General features: G+C 52.5%; 1 protein-coding gene across 3 annotated transcripts in view; it reads right to left on the bottom strand.

Annotated features, from left to right (window-relative positions):
* Positions 1-3,334: 3,334 nt before the first annotated feature.
* Positions 3,335-22,851, bottom strand: part of VAV3 (vav guanine nucleotide exchange factor 3) — a 178,032-nt gene continuing 158,515 nt past the window's right edge. The window contains exons 25-28 of one of the 3 annotated variants that reach the window (XM_080648159.1): positions 20,225-20,354; positions 8,920-9,003; positions 6,037-6,188; positions 3,335-5,431 (exon numbers count right to left, since the gene is read on the bottom strand). In XM_080648159.1, the coding sequence (XP_080504285.1) occupies positions 5,390-5,431; positions 6,037-6,188; positions 8,920-9,003; positions 20,225-20,354 (408 nt within the window). In that variant the 3' untranslated portion in view covers positions 3,335-5,389. The remainder of the gene's footprint in view (positions 5,432-6,036; positions 6,189-8,919; positions 9,004-20,224; positions 20,355-22,851) is intronic. The other 2 variants (XM_080648160.1, XM_080648161.1) reach the window with 2 other exon arrangements.

Raw genomic sequence — 22,851 nt, 5'->3', positions numbered from 1 at the left:
CAGAACTGAGCAGCTGCTTTCTCTTCCCAAACCCGCGCTCACCCTCCACCGGGCCTGTGTAACGAACACCACGCAGGTGCTCAAACACCATGTACGCCAGATGCTGGCATCAGCCTTCATGGTGCCCTTCTTCTCGTCACTCCATATTCAAGCCATCAGCAAGGCCACACGACTTCAAAATCTACCCCGAACCCCAGTGCTTTTCACACCCCGCGGTGGCATCCCAGCGTGGGCCATCTCCACTCCTCGCCTGCGCTATGCACCTCGCTCTCACGGTTTCTCCGCCCCACGTCTGCTCTCCGTCAGTGACAGTCCGCCAACGAGCCCACATGAGTCGTTGAAAACGCCATGAGTCTGCTCAACACTCTCCAGTGGCTTTTTTCCAAAAATAAACCCTAAAGTCCTTGCCATTACCTGTAAGGACCTACATGCTCTGATCCCAAAATGAGCTCTCTCCCTCGTCACCTGCCAGCCGTTGCTTTGTTCGCTCTGTTCTGCAAACACAGACCCACAGGCTGATGCTCAGAAGAACAAGCCAAGCTCACCCACCCCAGGATTCTGCACAAGCCCTTCCCCCGACCTGCAGGTCAGCACTCCGAGAGTCACATGACTCCTCCCCACGCTTCTCCGGTCCCTGTGCCCATAGTCCCCAGAGGCCTGCCACAGCTACCGTGTCTAAATTGGCCCCGTCCTCCACAGCCTTCCTCCGCTTCACTTCCTTCGTTGCATTCCCCACTTCCTGTGTGTACTCCGCCACGTGCATCATTTACGGTCTGTCTCCCTCCATAAAGCAGGCTCCATCAGGGCAGAAAACTGTCTGCTTTGTCCATCACGTGTCTCCAGCACCCGAGCATGTGCGTCAGCCCTCAGTCCACGCACTGAACAAACAGAAGCGGTTGCAGAGTTCTGGAAAATGACAGGATCCCATGTGGCTGGGAGCGTGGCCGGGAGCGTGGCCGGGAGCAAAACCGGGAGTAGAGGTGCCTGGTGGGGCTCTGGCCCAGGTGCGATGAGGCTGACGTGGGAGTAAGGTAGAGGGAGTGGAGATGTTAATCTTGCTTGAGCCTCAGTTCTCTATCTGTGCTGTTTCCAAACTCGATTCGCCAGCTAAATACTTAGCCAATAAATGTCTTGGTGCAGATTGAGAGAATGTGACAAATGGAAGTAGGCCCAGAAGGGATGGACTTTGATGCCTTCATCCTACCTACGAGGAAACTGAGCCTCGGGGAGACTAGAGGGGCCCCTCAGAGTCCTGGCTTCTAAGTGGAAGTAGCCAAGACTGGCATCTGCTCTTAGTCCCACTTCCGGGCTCTTTCCACTGGCCCACTGGCTGTGCTGCAAAATGGTCCTGGGAAAAATGTATGAGCTCTAGCATCGTGAGAATTTTGAAGCTGCTAATTGTTTTAAAAATAACTTGCTATGTGATTACAAGTTTAACTTTGGCTTCTTGCACCATTTTAATTGTATTTGGGGCTGTGCTGAGAAGTCCCAGGAGAGTACATCAGATGTTTGCTTGGGTCTTTCTGTTCAATGGCTTTGAACTTGGCACCCAGGGTTGTTCATTTAGGGTTGATCCTCCGCTTGCCTTCATGTACCCCCCACCACACACACTGGTGTCTACTCAGTGTCATCTCTGAGGCAAGACTTAAAAATAGGAGTATGTCCAACGGGAAAATGCAAAATGAACTGAGTAGCATTCGTAGACCAGACAGACTGAAAATGAAAAACCACTGCGTTTGCACTAACGTAGATTCATCGCATCCCAGGCCACGAACGGAAACCACCCAGGCAAGAATACCTCGCCGTCAAGTGTGATAAATGCCGAGGGCATCGCTCCTCTTCCCACTTCTCCTCCCTTCGCCATATTATGCACAGAATCCGGGAGCGTTTCATTAATTCACTTAAGTAGGTTGCTTGTTCCTAATGAGCTCATCCCAGGAAGGTGGTTAAGCGCTTCGCTCTCCTGGTGAGAAGATGTGTGATCCCGACACAGACGGTGAGAAAACCGGGGCGGGGGGGGGGGGGCGGTTCACGTGGGGCCCATGGCACGAGAGGCTGAGAAACGCCGTGGAGAAGTGCACTGTTTCCATTGGCAACTTTCATGTCTACCAAAGTCTGTCCTTGACTCGCACCCGAGGCCGAGCTGGACAGACCCGGGCATGTCCTGTGCAGACATGCGGCTCAGCCTCTCCCGCGCACACATCTCTTCCCACGTACACATCGCCCCATCCCTGCTGGTCTTTGTGGGTCTTTGTTTGTTCAAATGTATTTTTATTGATTTCAGAAAATGGAAGGGAGAGGGAGGGAGGAGAGAGAGAAACATCGATGAGAGAGAAGCATCGATCGGCTGCCTCCCGCACAGCCCCCACTGGGGATCGAGCCCGCAACCTGGGCACGTGCCCTGACTGAGAATCGAACCAGTGACCTCCTGGTGCGTGGTACGACGCCAACCACTGAGCAACACTGCTGAAGCTGTTGTATTTCTAGGAAGCTAATAACCTGAGAGTGTAAGGGAGAGACCCGCTAGAGGTTTTGTGTCCCCCCAAAATTCATAAGTTGAAATCCTTATCCCCAGCCCCTCAAAATGTGACCTTATTTGGAAATAGGGTTGTGGCAAATGCACCTAATTAAGATGAAATCATACTGCGGAAGGATGGGACCCTAATCCGACACGGCTGGCACCTTTATAAAGAGGGGATTTGGACAAAGGGAGAGCGCCATGTGACAGCCACAAACCAGGAGCTACCCGATTAAAATTAGGGCTTCTACTCGCATGTTCACTATAAGGTTGGGATTCCGAGGTCCCCCCGCTTTCCATGGTAGCAGTTACCCACAGTCACCCACAGTATGAAAATAAATGGAAAATCCCGGAAGTCATCAATTGGTAAGTTTTAAAGGGCGCCATTCCGCGTAGCATGAGGGAACGCCACCCCGCTCTGCTCGTCTGGTCGGGCTACGGCTCAGCCTTTGCCCAGCGCCTCACACTGTCAACGCTGCTGCCCGCCTGCCAGTCTTAGTGGCCGTCAGGGCGACCAGACCACCTGTCGCAGTATCACAATGCTCGTGTTCAAGTCGCCCTTATTTTACACAATGAGGCTGCGGTCACATAACTTTGATCTCAGTGTATCACTTTAATTGTCCCATTTTACTATCAGTTATTAGTGTCCATCTCTTACTGTGCCTAATTCACAAACTAAACTTTATCACAGGAATGTATGTATAGGAAAAATGGTAATACATAGAGGGGCTGGGGGTCTTCGGATATATCCCCATGGATAAGGGGGGCTGCTGTATGTCGAATTTAGGGAATCATTCAATGGAAAGACTCTTCAGCTCTTGAGACATCAATTTATTGCATGTAGTAACTATTTATTGTATTGACATATTTACAAAATACTACAAAATGAAATAGCACTCTAACCCACTGTTACACAAGGCTGCATACAGGCAAGACAAAGTATGTGGGAAACATTTACTTCTGTCTTTGGCATTAGAAATCTACACAAATCCGCGGCATTGAACGTGTCCAGTACGGAGCGTTACACGTAGACGAAGATGCCTGGGTAACATCATGAAAGGGGCTCCGACCGCCTCTGCTAGGAACCGCCCCAGGTCCATGAAATGCAACAGGAAGACCAACACCACCGGTGAGAAGGCGTCTGGTGGCTGAAATCACAACACAACAACACACCCGCTGCTGCACCCGCACAGAGCGTTTCAGCGTGCGTGACGCTGCTGCTTCCGTGGCCAGTGACAGACGACACCTCCTCCGACTCACAGCGGCAGGTAAGACGGGGACACACCGTGAGGGCACAACCTTACAGGTCAGACATTTCATAAAATTCGTTTCCATGATCACTTACACACACGCACACGCACACACACACACAACTTGAACTGGTTTCCGCAAATAGTAATTTCTCTAAAACACAATCACAGTTTACATAATTCTGAGGTAAAGGTCCCGACTCTATCCTATCTGAGAAGGCCTAGCCCCGGGGGTCTCTACAGGGGGAGGCGGTCACCAAACATTAGGTTCTGGAACTCAAGAGGGTTGGGGAGCAAGCAGGTGGCACCTCCCTCATGTCAGACCTGACCCAAAACCTCCGACCGAGCGCGTCCAGTCTGGCTCCTTAAGCTAATGCGTCTCAGGTTGGGTTTTCTTCAAACCCAACACATCCCTGGTCTCACGTGGACGTCACTTTGTGCTGCAGAAAACCAGTTCATCGGGAGAGGGCCAGTTAGTGTCTACACCGGATGCCTTGGCCGGCCTCTGTGCATCACAGAGAAGATGTCACATAAGAGCGAAGGTTTGGTCAAATCAATCCACTGCAGAAACTGCTCTTCCCACTGGGTCACACCCCCCAAAAGGGGCTGCTGATGGGTGGGGAGACCCTCGGTGAGAAGCTGGGGGCCACGCTGAGGAAGCCCGGAAATGCCTAGGGACGCTCCGGTCCCAGAAATGCAGGCAGGACCCCGCTGTGCTTTCCTTCCAAAACCCTCAGCAAACTGGTTTGTGCTTGTGCTACTGTCAATACTCCAGGAGGAGGGGAACTGGCGACTCCGTCCTACCTAGGTCTTTTTTTTTTGGGGGGGGGGGGGGGACAGGGGAGAAAAAAAGGCCCATGTTAATAGATGTTGCTCCTGTCCAATGACTTCATAGACATTATAGCCCTTAATCTGTTTCTGTAAACAATGCGTCCTCACTCAGGTTCCTTGCAACCGCCTGTCCCCTACCAGCCAAGGTGACTTCACAAGTGAGAGACCAGGTCTCCAAAACAACCCTAGGAGGTCACCGGGCGGGAGGGTCTCACAGGGAGACGCTCGCTTTTATGTCCTTTCTTTCTCTGTATACAGTGACTCGCAACTGTGACCAGGGCAACAGATAAGGAACTGAACAGAAGTGTTCGCACGAGCCCCCTGCGAGGCCCTTTAAGACGAGGCGTCACCCTGGACCCTCCATCAGCTGCCCGGCAGCGGAGCTCTCCTGGGCTCTGTGCTGGGAAGGGCAACGTTGAACTTGGACCATAAGATTCTGGCGAATGGCACTGAGAAGAAACCAGCGGGAAGCATTTCCTGATGGTGGCATCGTGGGTCGGACTGGATGAAGGAAGTGGAAAGGTGAGCCTGTGTTTGCTGGGCTCTTGGGGGGAGAAAAACAAGCTCGGGCTTTGCCCTGGCCCCCGACGATGACCCACTGGTCGCTGTCCCTTGCCCAGCTGTCCGTCAGCACCAGCATTTTCAGACCCCAGGATTAAGACTTAGGAGGGAGGGCGTGGAATAGCCGGAAATGCAGCTTTTGAAACACATGGGTTCATTCACAGCGCTGTGCAGGCTTCCGTCTGTCCCGTCTCGGAGTGTCTGGGGCGGAGCCACGCTGGATCGGCACCTACTCATCCATCTCCACGTACGTGGACGGAAACCAGCCCACCTACAGGAGAGAAGCAACCACTGAGCCACGTGACTTCACGTCTGCCCCTCACGGGGTCCACCCACAGCATGCGGTTTCCCTGACACCCCATGAAGCTGGAGTGTGAGACCCAGTGCAGGCCAGTAAGGCGGGTTTACGGGCTCCTGGAGGGGGACAGAGCTCCCATTGGCTGGCACACAAATGAATATGCAAATGAAGGAGGCACCGGCTCTAGTATTGAATGGTTCCTCTTTCTGCCACAGACCGGAGCGGGGCATGAAGACAGAGGTCCTGGGTCCCATTCCTCCCAACTGAGATCAGCGGCCCGGAGAGACCGTCTGTTCTGCACATCAAGTTTCTACCCCGAGGCCGAGGGACTAACGCTGAAATGCTCCTCAACCCTCGTCCCAATGAGAAGCCACGCGCTTGCACAGGTGACCTTCGCTTATGCCACCACCACATTCCCTCGGTGCATGTTTCTTGCGGGCCTGCTGTGGGTACGAAACAGCAGCAGGGCCCGGAGCCGGAGTTCTGGGAGGTGAGGGCTGCTCCCCAGCAGCTCAAGGGGGGCCTACAGCTGCCATGACCTTCCTTCACAGGCAGAGCACACGAGAGGGAGAACTCACCTTGCCGTTCGCCTCTCCTCGCCACCAGCCGTTGCCACTCATCTTGGTGTAAATCTTCACCACATCCCCCTTCAGCAGGGACAGCTCGCGCATGTCTCTCGCACAGAAGTCGTAGCGCGCCACGGCGATGCCCAGCACCTTGGGGCTCAACACTGTGGAGACAGGACGGGGAGCCGCTGATTTGCGGTGTGAGGACCCGAGGAGCTACGCGGGTGAGCGTCAGTGATGCTGTCACAATGCGGAGGTGTGACTTCAGACGGACTAGCGACAATGGCAGGCAGCCCGGGAGCGAGCAGCAGGATGGCTTTCGGGGTAATCGGGGGTCAAGGTCACTTCCTGAAGTCTAAAGGCCACAGTTCTGTTTTCACGTTCTTCAGAACGACAAAACAGGGACTCCTTTTCGTTTATTTTTTTTAAAAAAGGTTCCTATCTAAGGAGAAAGAACTAGCACTCACTTCCTACTGATGCCACATACTCTGCTTCTAACTAGAACCGCGCAGGTAGAGAGCTTTCCGTTTTGGCTGTAACCTTTTAGGACTGAGACTCAAAACAACCAATTTGGTTTTGCTCAGAAAGTCTCCTGCGGAGTCCAGTTCATCGCTTCCAGTTAAACGGCACTTCCTCCCCCAGCAGGCCTCTTGGTTGTTATTGCTAAACTTACTTGGGACTAACCAAAAAGTTATTGTTTTATATACAATTCCACTTATGCGAAGAAGCTTAAGTCAGGTTTCCACAAACACAATTTATCTTTTCTCTCCAAGGAATCCTGCCTCACCGAAAACCCTCACTGAAGTATGTAATTAAAAATGGTGTCAGCGCCGAAACCGGTTTGGCTCAGTGGATAGAGCGTCGGCCTGCGGACTCAGGGGTCCCAGGTTCGATTCCGGTCAAGGGCATGTACTGTGGTTGCGGGCACATCCCCAGTGGGGGGTGTGCGGGAGGCAGCTGATCGATGTTTCTCTCTCATCGATGTTTCTAGCTCTCTATCCCTCTCCCTTCCTCTCTGTAAAATATCAATAAAATATATTTTAAAAAAAAAAATGGTGTCAGCTAGGTCAGTGTGGCTCAGTGATTGAGTGTCAACATATGAACCAGGAGGTCGCGGTTCGATTCCTGTTCAGGGCATATGCCCAGTTGTGGGCTCGATCCCCAGCAGGGAGCGTGCAGGAGGCAGCCGATCAAAGAGTCTCTCTCATTATTGATGTTTCTACCCCTCTCTCACTCCCTCTCCTTTCCTCGCTCTAAAAATCAATAAAAACCTATTTCTTTTCAAAACGACGTCAGCGTGTTCCTCTCCTTTATTCAGATTGTTGTAATGGTTGACGCTGACACGTTGTTTTATCAGGAGCTCCCTTACTCCCTGCCCAAACCTGTCTTGAAAGGAAAACGCATTCGAGCTGCTCGCATCTAGTGTTTCATAACACATTGTTATATTCACTTCTCTACCTGTTGCTCTTTGGGGTTATAAAGTGTTTCAATTATATGTTCAGTGATTCTGAGAATCACTCACCTGGGATGGAAGGAACTGAAGGAGGAGAAAAAGAAACAAACAGGAAACACCGTCTGTCTGTGTTTGTAACGGCGATGGCGGTCTGTGCTGCCCGGCAGCGCCTACGCACAGGGACACAGGCTCGCTGGCCTGGCATTGGTGGCTTGGCAACGACAGAAATATTTTTAGTCTGCAGCTGTCAATCATAAGATAAACAAATAGCAATGCTGCAGATCTCAGAAGTGTAAAGGGAGTAAAAACGGGTCGTTTTATTTTACTGTGCAGACAAAACCCACTTGAGTCATTTTCTTACTGAGTTACGGGGCACGCACATAAAAACACCCGTGATGGGAAAGCCCATTATCGACTGAGCCGCGAGGCCTGGCCTGCATCTCTGAGGTTCTGGAGGCCACATTTTTCTCGCCTGTGAAACGAGAGGTGTGTACTAGATCAGTGGTCGGCAAACTGTGGCTAGCGAGCCACATGCGGCTCTTTGGCCCCTTGAGTGTGGCTCTTCCACAAAATACCATGTGCGGGCGTGCACGTACAGTGCGACTGAACTTCATGGCCCATGCGCAGAAGTCGGTTTTCGGCTCTCAAAAAGAAATTTCAATCATTGTACTATTGATATTTGGCTCTACTGACTAATGAGTTTGCCGACCACTGTACTAGATGACTGACTTCTAAGGCCCTCCTAGTTCTAAGTGGTTCTGCTGGGACTTAGAAGTTATTTTTTAAAATCTGTAAGGAAACGTCCTTTATATCTAGCCATAACGTACTCTCCTTGATGCCCCATAAATAACCATTCAATTCTCTGGCTAATGACAGAAACTGAGACAAAAATACCCAGACACAAAACGATGGGCACAATCACCCTTGGAGCCATCTGTGCTGAGTTTCATCTTACATTTGGAGACCCGGTTGGGATTTGTGTTCTATGTATTTTCTAAACACTGGCTTTTCTCAACTAAAATTTCCGATCCTTAAAGAAACTGACGGTTTTATAGGGTATTCCACGCCCTCCTTTATCCGCTCGGCCCTCATCCCTCCCTCGCCTCTCCCCACGGGTTGAATCAAAACTGTCTTGCTGAAATACAGAACGGGAGCTCGTACACACACACACACACACACACACGCACACGCACACGCACCGGAGAAGTGGAATGCCACGCACGCGCACACGCATACACATGCACACACGCACGCACCGGAGGAGTGGAAGGCCATGGCGAGCAGTGACTCTGCGACAGAGGGGAGGGAGGTGCGGGTGCGGATGTAACCTGGGCTGTGTGGGAGGAGATGCATCTACATGAGAAGCCACACGGAGAAGGCAAACTGTCTTCTCTGCAAACAGAAGCAAATGGAGACGACACAGACGAGCAGTGGAGCAGTACCTGACCAGAAAGGAGTGGAGGAAGGGGGGACAAAGCTGACGTCTGGAGGAGGGACAAGAGAAAACCCACAGAACAGAGAGGGGGCTGAGAGAGAGAGAAGCAAAAAGAACATTCAGGTGTCGGCAAAAGAAAACAATACATCTCAACACAACTACCCCATCGTCTATGAGCACAGGAAAACCGTCGCACCACAGCTGGGACCCCAGCCTTCGCTCACGCTCACTTTGCCTCTTAGCATTGTTTCTAAATGAAGACCCTTTTCCATGTTGATTGACATGCGTTCTGCAATTCGGGGCTGTCTGTCCTGTTGCGGTGAGCACAGCACCCCACTCCATGTTGCCACCTGGAACCCTTCCCTCCAAGGGTGGCCATCTCCTCTGGACGTGGTAGGGTCCCCGCCTTGTCACCTCCGGGAAAAGGGGAGCCTGCACATTCTCCGTATAAAACATCCTTCCCACCAAAACTTCTGAAGAGCCTGCAGGGTGGAGTCAACGCCACGTGCATGGCCTTTCGAAGATTCAAGACATCCACTCACGTGTCCAGGTGTGTTAGGACCCGCCCCCCAGGCCCAACTACGCATGCACATGCTGGCTTTTTTCCAGAAATGAAACAGAAACCGCTCTGAATCTTACCACATCTGGAAGGGAAAGGAAATATTCCCCACAAAGTGGCAGGGAGGTAGAGAAGCGTTAAAACAACTGGATGCTCAAAAGAAAGGCTTTTCAGAGCCATCGGCATTGGCATTCGTGCCAAGTGGCTACAATTAGGATCTTCTTAAACCTTACCTACAACACTAGTGACCCGGTGCACAAAATTCGTGCACATTAAAAGGGGATTAATTAGAGGAAATAGTTTAATATTGCTATTTGCCCTTTCTCTATAATAGAAGTGTCAGAGATGAAAGAAAATTAGTGAAATGTATATGAAAACCTTCCTCCTGTCAGAGTCTAGGGCAGCCTTGGGCAAACTACGGCCCGCAGGCCGGATCCGGCTGTTCTATCCGGTTCTCTTGCTCTCCCCTCTGCTCCTTTACTTTGAATTTATATTAGTTCACACAAACATTCCATCCATGCTTTTGTTCCGGCCCTCCGGTCCAGTTTAAGAACCCATTGTGGCCCTCAAGTCAAAAAGTTTGCCCACCCCTGGTCTAGGGCTCACCACGGGACCCAGAGTCAAGTCCCCGCCCACCCACATGCACCTAAAAATCGCGTGAGACCCAGACCTGGCCATCCCCCCTCCCCATTGGGCTAGATCCAGACCCGGCCAGTCCCACCCTTGTCAAGCCCTGCTGGGCAGGGGACATAGCCTCAGGTCCTCTGGCCCAGTGCCAGGACGGGAGGGGGGTGGTCTGAGGTCCCCCAGCCCAGACTGGGGTGGGGGGCATGCCTTGAGGTCCTCCGTCAAGCCCCACCAGGTGGGGGACACGGCCTGAGATCCCCTGTCAAGCCCCGCTGGGTGGGGGGCATGGCCTGAGGTCCCCCATCAAGCCCAGCCAGGCAGGGGGAAGAAGGCTCAGGTCCCCTGGCCTGGTGCTGGGGGCACGGCGTGAGGTCCCCTGTCAAGCCCCACCTGGTGGGGGGTGTGGCCTGAGGTCCCCCGGCCTGGCACTGGGGCTGGGGGGGGGAGGAGGGCAGCCTGAGGTCCCCTAGCCCAGCACCAGGACAGGAAGTGCACCTTGAGGTCCCCCATCCAGCCCCGCCGGGTGGGGGGGCGTGGCCTCAGGTCCCCTGGCCTGGCACTGGGGCAGGAGGTGTGGCCTGAGGTCCCCTGTCAAGCTCCCCCGGGGCAGGGGAGGGCATAGCCTCAGGTCCCTGCTGATTGCTCACTAAGGCTCCTTATGGGAACCTGGCTTCAGCTGTGGGTGCAGCCATCTTTGTGACGGAGTGATGGTCAATTAGCATATTCCCTCTTTATTAGATAGGATTATCATCTTAAGCCCTGGCCAGTTTGGCTCAGTGGATAGAGTGTCAGCCTGCGGACCAAAGTGTCCTGGGTTTGATTCTGGTTAAGGGCAATGCCCAGGTTGCGGGCTCGGTCCCCAGTGGGGGGCATGCAGGAGGCAGTCAATCAATGATTCTCTCTCACCATTGATGTTTCTATCTCTCTCCCTCTCCCTTCCTCTCTGAAATCAACAGAAATATATTTTTTTAAATAAAATACAATCTTAAGGGAGTTATTTCCCCAGGGTGAGGCCTTAGCTTCACTCTAAACTGAACTTTCCCCCAATGAGTGGAACAGATGGTTGGATGTACCTTTGCCCTCACCTGGATCCCACTCTGTGAGCTCAAACAGCTTCATGACGCTGCCGGGAGGTACGACCATTAGCTCCGATTTTCCTCGTCTGAAACCAAACTCACCCTGAAACGCCATTTCCTCCCAGGCATCTCGCTCAATCTCCCACGTTTCTGTCCTTTTTCGATACGACGTCTGGGTTCTTTGCAAACCATCCTAGCAAACCAGTGTGCGGCCCCCAACTGGCCTTTCTGCTTCGGACTTTCTTCCTTCCTGTCCTAAATGCTGCTTCTTGGCTACACACCGTCAACACGCACCGTGTTCTCCGCTGTGAGATCCGACTCTTCACCGGGAACCCATGGCGAGTCACCGCCTGCCCGGCCCTGCTCCCTACCAGACCCTGCCATTGCCCCATCCCCTTCACCCAGGCCCTGCCACTGCCCCCACTCCCTTCACCCAGGCCCTGCCATTGCCCCATTCCCTTCACCCAGGCCCTGCCATTGCCCCCACTCCCTTCACCCAGGCCCTGCCACTGCCCCCACTCCCTTCACCCAGGCCCTGCCATTGCCCCCACTCCCTTCACCCAGGCCCTGCCATTGCCCCCATTCCCTTCACCGAGGCCCTGCCATTGCCCCCATTCCCTTCACCGAGGCCCTGCCGTTGCCCCCACTCGCTTCACCCAGGCCCTGCCATTGCCCCCACTCCCTTCACCGAGGCCCTGCCGTTGCCCCCACTCCCTTCACCCAGGCCCTGCCATTGCCCCCACTCCCTTCACCCAAGCCCTGCCATTGCCCCATTCCCTTCACCCAGACCCTGCCATTGCCCCATTCCCTTCACCCAGGCCCTACCACTGCCCCCACTCCCTTCACCCAGGCCCTGCCACTGCCCCCATTCCCTTCACCCAGGCCCTGCCATTGCCTCCACTCCCTTCACCCAGGCCCTGCCACTGCCCCCATTCCCTTCACCCAGGCCCTGCCACTGCCCCCACTCCCTTCACCCAGGCCCTGCCATTGCCCCCATTCCCTTCACCCAGGCCCTGCCACTGCCCCCATTCCCTTCACCCAGGCCCTGCCACTGCCCCACTCCCTTCACCCAGACCCTGCCATTGCCCCACTCCCTTCACCCAGACCCTGCCATTGCCCCCACTCCCTTCACCCAGACCCTGCCATTGCCCCCACTCCCTTCACCCAGACCGCCATTGCCCCCACTCCCTTCACCCAGACCCTGCCATTGCCCCCATTCCCCTCACCCAGGCCCTGCCACTGCCCCCACTCCCTTCACCCAGACCCTGCCATTGCCCCCATTCCCCTCACCCAGGCCCTGCCACTGCCCCACTCCCTTCACCCAGGCCCGTTCCCAGCACCCCTGCGGCCCTCGGCTGGATTCTCACTCGAAGCGTCGCTCACTCTGTAACGTTGCTCCGTCCCCCTCCTCTGCTAACCCTGCTCCTTGTCTCCGATGCCCAGCTCGGGTCCCTTCCTCGAGCCTGCCCTGATCAAGCCAGACACCTGTCCCCTCCCCCGTCCTTCCCGGCCATCTGCTGGGCCCTTAGTCACGGCCCTCCCGGCTCTGCCATTGACCCCGCGTGCTCCTGTGTGGATCCCCAATGGGCCGTTATTCTGAGGAGCGGGGACCAGCTCCTATTGCTTCTGCATCGCCACTGGATGCGGGATGGGGCCCAGGGCTGCCCAACCTACGTTGCTGAGTGGACAGGTCTCTCAGCGGGGTCTTTGATTCTGCAGCTCCCGCTCCTCCTCCTGTTCACTTCGCTCACCTGCCCACGTTAGCTGCTCAGTAAGGACTTACAACAAAAGCCAGCGTGACCCACCGGGCAGAAGGCCGTTCCGCTGGGTTTCACGCCCCGGGTCCCTGGCAGCCTGCACCTACCAATGATGCTCCCGCAGTAACCGGATTGTTCCTGCGCTGCTGGCCGCTGTGACAGCCGGAGGTGTCCTGGCAGGCACCACACTGCGTGCCCGAGAGGGAAGCGCTCACCCGTTTCTCCGGCCACCCGGGTAGAGCTCCGGCAGACAGACGGAGTGAGGGCTGGTCGGGACGCTTTCCCCTTTTTACGCAGCGTCGCATGACGTATCGGCGCCACTCTCCCTAGACATCCATTTGCACTGCCTTCGGGTCCTTAATTCTCTCAAGCTGGCAACACAGCCTGCAAATGCCTGGCGCCTCTGGCGACAGGAGTACCAGATAACACGTTTTCCTAGGAAGTGTGGGTTAGATCTAGACAGGAGCAATGTCAGAATGAGGTGCTGATACAGCTATTGCGGAGCATGGTTCAGCCTGCAGACCGTCTTTCTACCCACACTGGGAACATACCCACCTCCTCTACCAACACGCATCTTCCCGGCCCGGCATGCACGTCACCACCTAACACTGCACGCATTCTGCCTGCTGGGCATCACGTCATTCTGGGACCCTTCTTGCAAAAAAGAAGTCTCCTATTCGTAACTGTACCCACCTAGACCACCTAGAGCGAATCAACGTGCAGATGTTTGTCGTCATTTGCAAACTGCATGCTCTGGTGGGGCCTCCCTTCCTTCCTCAAACATGTCTCACTCCTGTTCGCAGACAGGAGAACCGGCTGGGCGAGACCCCCACATCCAGGTGGGTGTCCCCACTGACTTTCCACACGCCCGGTGCCTTGTACACTCACATTCATGGAGCGTTGGCAACAAAGTGGCCCATTGTCTAGTGACACCGTTTCTCTAAGAATAGAATCAAATATGATTTCCAAGTTAAACAAACGAAAGTTGAAGTCCTGCGACTCTCTAACGGAAACGGAAGTCATCTGCTGAGCAAATACACTGGGAATCGAATCTATCAGCTTAGCCATAATCGACTAATGGGCAACTCATTACGGAATGCTGTTCAGTTCTGAGACTTGGCCAAGAAAGGGAGCCACACAGCACAGACGCCCTCCCATTACAGTACGAGCACCGCGCTTACAGAACAGAAACGCAATGACGACGGCCTGCCGCCTTACTTTCGTTGTCAAGGCTAATTTTGTTGTTTTTGTTGTTAATCCTTACCAGAGGATATTTTTTTCCATTGATTTTTTTAGAGAGAGTGAAATGGAAGGAGGGAGTGAGGGAGGGGGAGAGAGGGAGAGAAAACTACATCGACGTGAGAGAGACACACCAATTCGTCGTCTCCCGCCCATGCCCTGACTGGGTTAGGGATTGGACCTGCAACCCAAGTACATTGCCCTTGACTGGGGGGAATCGAACCTGTGACCCTTTGGTGCACAGGCTGAGGCTCTAACCACTGAGCAACACCGGTTAGAGCTGTTAAGGCTAATTAATCACTGCCTTAATTAATAAGCTCTGCCTTGATTAGGCAGCTCATGTTCATAAGCAAACAAAAATCTATTCAATTTTCAGTGACGCGTAAGGTGTGCACACGGTGGAGACCGAGTCCAATCACACTGTCCCTCAGGCCCTGTGAGCAAGCCCCACAGCGTTTCCGAACTGTCACCTGATCTTCCATGACGTGTGTAAGTGACCACAGCCCTCACACCTGCCCGCTGCTCTCTGGGATACACACTGCCTAACACTCAGCTCCGAGTTGAGGCAACCACGTGTGTCCACTCATTTGTAATAAAAAGCTGTTCGTTAAAATGTCAGGCAATTGGGCCGATGGTCCTGCCATCAGCGCGGGGATCCCTGGGAGTCTGCCGCCCGGCAGTGGCCGAGAGGTTTTCCGGAGAACCGGGATGCTAAGTGGGCACTTCGATGTGCCGTCCGGGAGGTTCTCTGTCCTCCTGTCTACAGATGGCCCCGCAGCAGGGAACATGCTGGGTGAATGTTTCATCGGAACGGGAACCCCTAACCTGGCGTGGTTTCAGAGCGTGGGCGGCGTCTTAGACCCCAGCAGCATTCGGTATCTGCTCCCACCTCCCTCCATGAAACAAACTGAACACCCCTGGCTCAGGGTTTACCGTATATTTTATATATTGTCACTGAAAAAAAAATGAGGGATAATTCAGATTGGTTTCATTTCATTGAATGGGGGGGACGTAAGTGGTCAAATCTCCTTTCACATGAAATTCAAATATAACAAGAACAACGTATATCTGGAATTATTAGAAAAAGTGAACAACTGCTTTGTATGCAGTGCTGAACATCTGAGGCCATTCACGAGAAAAACCAGGAGGTCTGAGGCCTTTCCTATTAATATGGAAAATTCGATCACTTGACATTTCTAAGGGTTTCAGATTATTTAGAGGCATCAAGTTTATGGATTCTAAATCCTTACTCTCCGAAAAGAACTGGCAGACGTTTATCAGATAACTACAAACTTGTAAAGTGCTGTGTTCAGAGCTACAGGAGATACGACAAGTAAGACAGCGTCTGACCTCACAGGAGCTTACAAATCAGCGAAGAGACAGGCACACGGAAACGAGAGAGAAGTGGAGACTGTTCGTTCTGCATCGAGAATGCTCTGACTAGCCTTTGGGCTCCAGTTGAGTCCCTCCCTGAAAAACCCTCCAACCTGCCTGGCCGGCGTGGCTCAGTGGCTGAGCATCGACCTATGAACCAGGAGGTCACGGTTTGATTCCCGCTCAGGGCACATGCCCGGGTTGCAGGCTCGATCCCCAGTGTTGGGTGTGCAGGAGGCAGCCAATCAATGATTCTCTCTCATCATTGATGTTTCTCTCTCTCTCCCCCTCTCCCTTCCTCTCTGAAATCAATAAAAATATCTATTTTTTAAAAGAAACCTCCAACCTTCCAGTCACTCAGGCCAAAAACCTTAGTCCTTCTCAAACCGTCTCTTGCTGTTCTAGCTCACCTGGGATGTGTGAGAACGCCCTGCTGGCTCACCTTCCAAATATAGCACCTGAGTGGCCCTCGGTGACCCAAGCTGGCACCATCTGTCACTGGATTGCTCAGTAGCAACTGGTCTCCATCTTTCTACCTCTCCCCATGGTCCTGATTTCAACAGAGAAGCCAGAGGAAGCCTGGAAAACCTTAAGTGGGACCACGTCTCTCCTTTGCTCCAGTCCCTCCAAGGCTTCCCACTGCTTCCAGAGTCAAGTCCCATCAGGCCTCAGTGCCTGGCCCCACTTAGGGCTCCAGCGTTGCCCTGCTGCTGTCGCCGTCCCCTGTGCTCCGGCCACCGCTCCTCTGCGTCCTTCCCTTGCACCGGCCGTGCCCAGCCCTGGCTCCGACTTTCACCTTTTCCTGCACGGTCACTGGTCTGGTCCCAACGCCCCAGGCCACCTTGGTCAGTGCTTGAAGGACGGCTCTAATAGTTGTCACCACATCAGAGGACAGTGCTAATCTCTATTTCGTTTGCGAGCCCACCCATCTCCCCACGCTTTTTCACACGTCAGGGACACACAGCACTTGAACAGCTGCTGTCTCCGGTCCTGACCTTGCTATGCAGACCTTCCTCTCCCAGTGTTTGTGGTTTTTAAACCATGTTAGATACACGGCAGACACGATGCCCCTTTGTTCTAAGTGCTTCCGTGTGCACTTCCTAACTGCAGGATAACGGGCCTCTTCCGTTCGGCCTTGTCTGGTGTTTCCTCACGGTTAGACTCCGGTGATGCTCTTGGAAACAGACCACTGAGGTGGGGCTGTGTTTTGGGGGACTCACATTCGGGGGTGCATCACACCTGTCTGTCCCATTATTGATGTTAACTCTGATCACTTGATTAAATGGTTTGTATTTTTCCAACTTTTCCAACTAATATGTTCCTGTGAGAAGATCCTTTGATATTATCTAAATAACGATAACCAACATTTTTTTTTAATTAGCCAATTCTACCCTGTGGTCCAATTAACGCAGAACTCGGCCAAATGTCGGAGGTCTGCTGGTGGTGATGAAATCGCTCCTGGTACAACTCTTCCCGGTGTAACTGGTCCATTAACATTCCTCTTCACCTCCTCCTCGCATGTGCGCGGAGAAAGCAACCAGACGCTCTCTTTAAAAGCGCGTGATAACATCTCTAATCGCTTCCCTCCCTCCTCGGAGGAGAGCGCCGAGGCCCGACGGGCTAAGTCACTTGCCGAAGGTCCGACCTGAACAGCCGTAAGTGCTCACGGAGGAGCAAGACAGGCAAAGGCAGTCCGGTGCCCTCCAAACACACAAGCCTCGGGCACGGCCGCGGCCTCGGGCGGGTTTGCTGGGACCGCTGTGGGACGGAAAGGCGAGCTCACCGGCCCACAGCACCGGGCAGGGGGTCTCCCGCGGAGGCACTGCGGGCTCCAGGGAAGCAGACGGCTCCCCGTCTGCCTGAGTCCCCCCCATTCTCGCCTCCTCCTTCCTCTCTCCTTCTCCCTCGGAAACACAAGTCATTCCAGTGCCATGAAGTCGCATAGCCCTGTGGACAATGGGCTCCCAGCGTGAAGTGCTGGATGCCCCTCTGGCCTCCTGTGTAATTCTAACCCCTGTATTTTTACAAGGTGTTTTCTGGTTGTGTTTTGTTTTTTTTTCTTTTTTTGCATTGGCATGAGGGACTTCTGTCATAACCGCATCATATTTCACTGACTTGAAAACGAGTTGGAAATCTCGTTGGTAAGAGCATTCCAACCTGGACAGTGCGGAAAGCGAGCAGCCTCGGCCACACGCCAGGGACCTTCCTGTTCCAGCCGAACCGAAGGAGAACCAGCAGCCCGTCTCAGCGGCGGGAACTTCTGTCCAGCCTCCCCGCCACAGGGTGGCTCTCGGCTGCAGCTTGCCTGCTCTGTGGCCTTTTGGAAGCAATGGTGTGTCCTTGCCCTGGGTCACTGCCCCACCCACTGTCCCCGGCAATCCTTCCTGGTGAAAGCTACTGTTTGGTGCTCCTGAGCAGAGGTGAGAACACACATCCCGCACACACGTCCCATACGGGATACCTAGAGCCCCCCCACTGCCATTGCTGGGCCAGCCCCGAAGGGCTACACCCCCACACAGAGGCAGGGCTTTAACTCAGGGTTACCCTTCGCCAGAACTTGGATAAGCAAGCTCTATCTAAAAATCATAAAGGCAAAGCGGTAAATTGCTGTGAGTTAAAGTCAGTAATTCTACCCAACTCTTACAAACACGGGGAGCTGTTTCTGTGTGAGAGGAGGAGTTCGCAGTAGCAGTAAAAGCTGAAGAGGTGGAGAGAGTCGCGGCCGGCGTCTCCTGGGTGTGAGCACGTGCGGGCGCCGCGCTGAACACTCCGTCCTAACACCTGGGCCAACCCGCAGGCCAGCAGAGCTCCCACACGGCCACTGCTGCAGCCAGAGTCAGCGTCAGCGTCAGGTAAGTAAAGCACGGGGCAGCCCTAGCCGGTGGGCTCCGAGGACAGAGCATCCGCCCTCGCACTGACCGTCTTGGGTTCAATTCCGGTCAAGGGCACATACCTCGGTTGCAGGTTCCCTGGCCCTGGTCGGGGTGTGTGCAGGAGGCAACCAATCAATGTGTCTCTCTCACATCGATGTTTCTCTCCGTCTCTCCCTCTCCCTTCCACTCTCTCTAAAAATCAGTGGAAAAATATCCTTGGGTGAGGATTAACAAAAATCAAACAAACAAAAAAAAAAACACCCTCAAATAAATAAATAAATAAAGCACTGGGGCAGAGTCACAGATTTGCGTGAAGGTTATAATCCTGTGACATGGGAACGATCAAATGGTCTTGGAGTGTAGACCATGGTGCATTCCAACTGAATGAAGTACTAACTCGCTTCTTTCCGGTCACTTAATGAGTGGCCTCCTCTCTGATCACCCGATAGAAAGATATAAAACTCCTCCACCTCTGAGAATCTAAGATACCTGGGTAACATTGGGCTAAACAATAGAAAGATAACTTCCAATAGGTGTGTGAAGTTTCAGTCTTGAGTGTGCTGTGCCTACCCTGACTGGCCATTTGTCAGGAAGCCTTCCGAAGAGAATAGCTATTAAGTTATTCAAATAAACACCAAGCCCATCACTGCGTGTGACCAATCCCTTCAACGTTTGCTTATGGGATGCGTGTGACATTCTGCGGACGCTGTTAGAACCTGACGTTACCTATTTCTCCTTCAGGTTCTGCTTTTGGGGGTCGGGGGAGTTGAAGTTCTATTACACAGATGCAAATTCTTTTTTGAAATACCTCTGGAAATTCCAGTTTTGCTTAGGCTAAGCATTCTGGGAGTAATAAAACTGCATTCAGTTAGCCTTCAAAACAGCCTCATGTTTTTTTTTAAAAAGATATCAAACTAAGAGAATGGAATCACGCTTTACTCCCAACATTTTTTATCACCACGGTCTCTCTACCAGCTCTGTCTACCTCCAGGAAGATCATATGATCAAGCGGTGATAAGACAAAGTGTCCGTCCTGAGCTCACATCCAACCAGAACCTGCTTCCAGTCTGCGCGCTAATCTTTGATGACCAGTGCTTGATCCAAAAGACAGGGGCTTTCAGCAGTACTGGCCACAGAGGAAACGTGACCCGGAAGTAATCTTTAAACAGGATCACAGGAGATGAGAGAGCTGGGCATGCGCCTTGCTGAAATACTGCTACCCAAATGGCACTGTGACCACAGACATGTGTCAAATAAAAAGAGGTTGGCTGCCCTGGCCCATGTGGCTCGCTTGGTTGGAGCACCATCCCGTATACTAAAGGGTCACAGGTTCCATTCCTGGTCACGGCACCTACCCAGGTTGCAAGTTTGATTCCAGGTTGGGCATTTATGGGAGGCAGCCGATGGATGTTTCTCTCTCTCTCTCTGTTTTGCTCTCTCCCCATTCCGCTCTCTCTTAAAAAAAAAAAAAAAATTAATAAACATATCCCCTGTTGAGGGATTTAAAAAAAAAGTTTGGCTGATGTAAAAGTCATTGAAAAGTACAAAACTTACATATTAACATACCCTTTACATTTTTTATGGAGCTCTGAATACAAACGTGATTTTTAACTTGGCACGAACAACCGTATCTGGAAACATTTTAATAAACCTGTTGATCTGTCTGATTGCTTAGCTGGAACACCCCCCCCCCCCCCCGCGCCCGCCTTGCTAAAGGCATTAGCATGTGAACTGCTTTATATCTCAAACTTTGGAAGAAAGAAGTTGGACGTCCTTGTGCCCCCACCCGGTGGAGGGCAGTACTCACAGCTGCTGCCCACCCGGCTGCCCCTCTGTCCGGCTGCGGGCTCCGGCTCCTTGTACGGAAACTGGAGGGTGGTATCCAAGCTCCTGAAGCCTTCCTTCAGGGAGTGATGCTTGTAATACTCCACAAGTTCCTGAGGGCAGAAAGAATAAAAGGTCATCGTTAGTAAGGCCAGGCCAGTTCTCACACGCATGGACTCCTTCACATATGCTGATGCATGTATGAGGGTGGGCCATTCGGTGTGCAGTTTCCCATAAGCCTCTGGAGAAGTAAGTAACAGAGCTCCCTGCCTGTACGGGACACCTGCCCAGCGGTTGTCTTGGTTGCTCGGGCCCCTTGTAATGGGAGTTGTCCCTATTGTCACCCAGGGATAGAGAGCACCCTGTGAGTCTTCCGTCAGACGCAGGAGAGGCCACACTCCATGAAAAGAAACCATACTCAGCGTCCATCTCAGAACAGTAATTATTGCTCCTATTTATGAGATACTTGCTTTTCTCAACAAAAACAAAGGGAACAGCTGTCTGCTGAATATAGAGCAATTTCTAGTTTCCTGCATTTCCTTCCAACGTCACAAAGAGCAAACTTGATCGTCGATGTACTTCTCCACGGTGAACCAGTGCCGCTTGGCGCTGCGTGTGGCTGACGAGGAAGTGTCCACAGATGCCCATCTCCCACTCTGCGCGGCCTCTGGCGCTTACACAGGTCACTGACGTGGCTCCTCCCAATCTTCTCTAATACCGCACTGGCCCGAAATCCACCCCAGCCCAAGGTAATCACCTCCCATCTGCTTTCACACTAAAAGTTCAGGAAATTTCTTATGAGATGCTGGTTGCATGGATTCCACACAAATCCAAATCCCCCGACTTTAGACAGAAATTACATAGTAAAGAATTCATAATGGGAACATGCACATTATGATCCGATGACTACCGGAGCTATAACATCTCTTACAAACAGCTGAAACGAAAATAAAAGCAACATCCCTTTTAACGCAATTATTTGTTGCTTCGACTGCAGCGCAGTCGCTGAAAACCAGCGTAGAACCTACCCGTGGCTTCTAACAATCACAATGGTGTCAACTCAGTATCTCCATTCCGTAGGTTATGTTCCAAGTTCCCCAAACAAATCAATCGGGCCAAAAACCTCCCGGAAGAAGAAAAGGAGAATCCGCAATGCTCTATGAATCATTTACGACCTAACTCCGAGGAGTGGTGGAAAATCACTGAGTGGCGAGTTCCCGGGTCACAAAGATTATGGAGATAAGGCCCTGCCCTCCAGGGGTTCTCGCCCTTGAAGGAAAGTGAGGGATTATGGGAGTCCGAAGGCGAGACAGAGAACTTCCTTTTGTGAGTCCTTTTTGGAGGATGAGAGAAGAGTTCATGATACAGCCTGGCTTAAATTGAAGAACATGTACAACTTCAAAAGCCAGGAAGGAGGAAAGGATTGTTTTATTTTATTTTTTAATATATTTTTATTGATTTCAAAGAGGAAGGGAGAGAGAGAAACATTAATAATGAGAGAGAATCAGAGATCAGCTGCCTCCTGCACGTTCCATTGGTGGACAAGCTGCAACCCGGGCATGTGCCCTGACCGGGAATCGAACCTTGACCTCCTGGTTCATAGGTTAACGTTCAATCACTGAGCCATGCCGGCCGAGCGGATTGTTTTAAGTAGAGCCTTCAGGCTGGGAACAGACACGAGGTGATAAAGACCACACTCACAGACGACAGGCAGCGTGGCGGGCTGAGCACTGGATAAAGCAAACAGAGATTTTCCAACTCTCACATCTGTAAAATGGGGATAAGAGCCAATTTCACGGAGGATAGTAAAGAGTATATGACGTGCCAGGCACATGTGAGGATCATAACAGTTGCCACCATGCCCCGACCAGGCGCTTACATAGTTTCTCACAATCTTCACACAAGACACGAGAGGTGGGCCTTGTCCCCAGGGGTGCGCAAGTCCAGGAGCTTCTCCCACGTGTGCAAGGTCACAGAGCTGGTGTCTGCCTCCAGAGCTGTGCTCCCACCCGCATCACGCATGAGGAAGCGGTACCTGGCAAAGGTAAGCCCACACAAAGGGAGGCTACGGGGAAGGAGCACTTGCTAAGAGCCCGTGATGGACCAGGAACTTTATTTGCGTAGACCTGAGATGCTAGGCTCTTACACACAATCTATCTGTAACTTGAAAAATATATGTATCTGCCCAGTTGGTGTTGCTCAGTGGTTGAGCACCGACCTATGAACCAGAAGGTCAAGGTTCAGTACCCGGTCAGAGCACATGCCTGGGTTGTGGGCGTGATCCCTGTGTGGGGTGTGCAGGAGGCAACCGATCAATGATTCTCTCTCATCGTTGATGTTTCTCTCCCTCTCTCCCTCTCCCTTCCTCTCTCCGAAATCAATAAAAACATATATATATATATTTCTTCTTGGATCCAGATTACAGGGATTCTTGATGAAGAAAAGGAATTTGTAATCTGACAAGAAGAAAGAGGAGAAGGAGGAGGAGGAGGAGGAGGAGAGAGACAAAATATCAGACAGAAATTTATATCCTCAAAATGGTTTCAATGATCAGAATTTGCATTACAGTGATTTTTAACATGGTCTGCAAAGGCCAAGTCTGGAATTAAA

This window comes from Plecotus auritus (assembly GCF_963455305.1).
Source record: "Plecotus auritus genome assembly, chromosome: 12".
Classification (NCBI taxonomy): Eukaryota; Metazoa; Chordata; class Mammalia; order Chiroptera; family Vespertilionidae; genus Plecotus; species Plecotus auritus.
The sequence above is the reverse complement of the archived record's forward strand: the minus strand, read 5'-3'. Positions and strand labels throughout refer to the sequence as shown.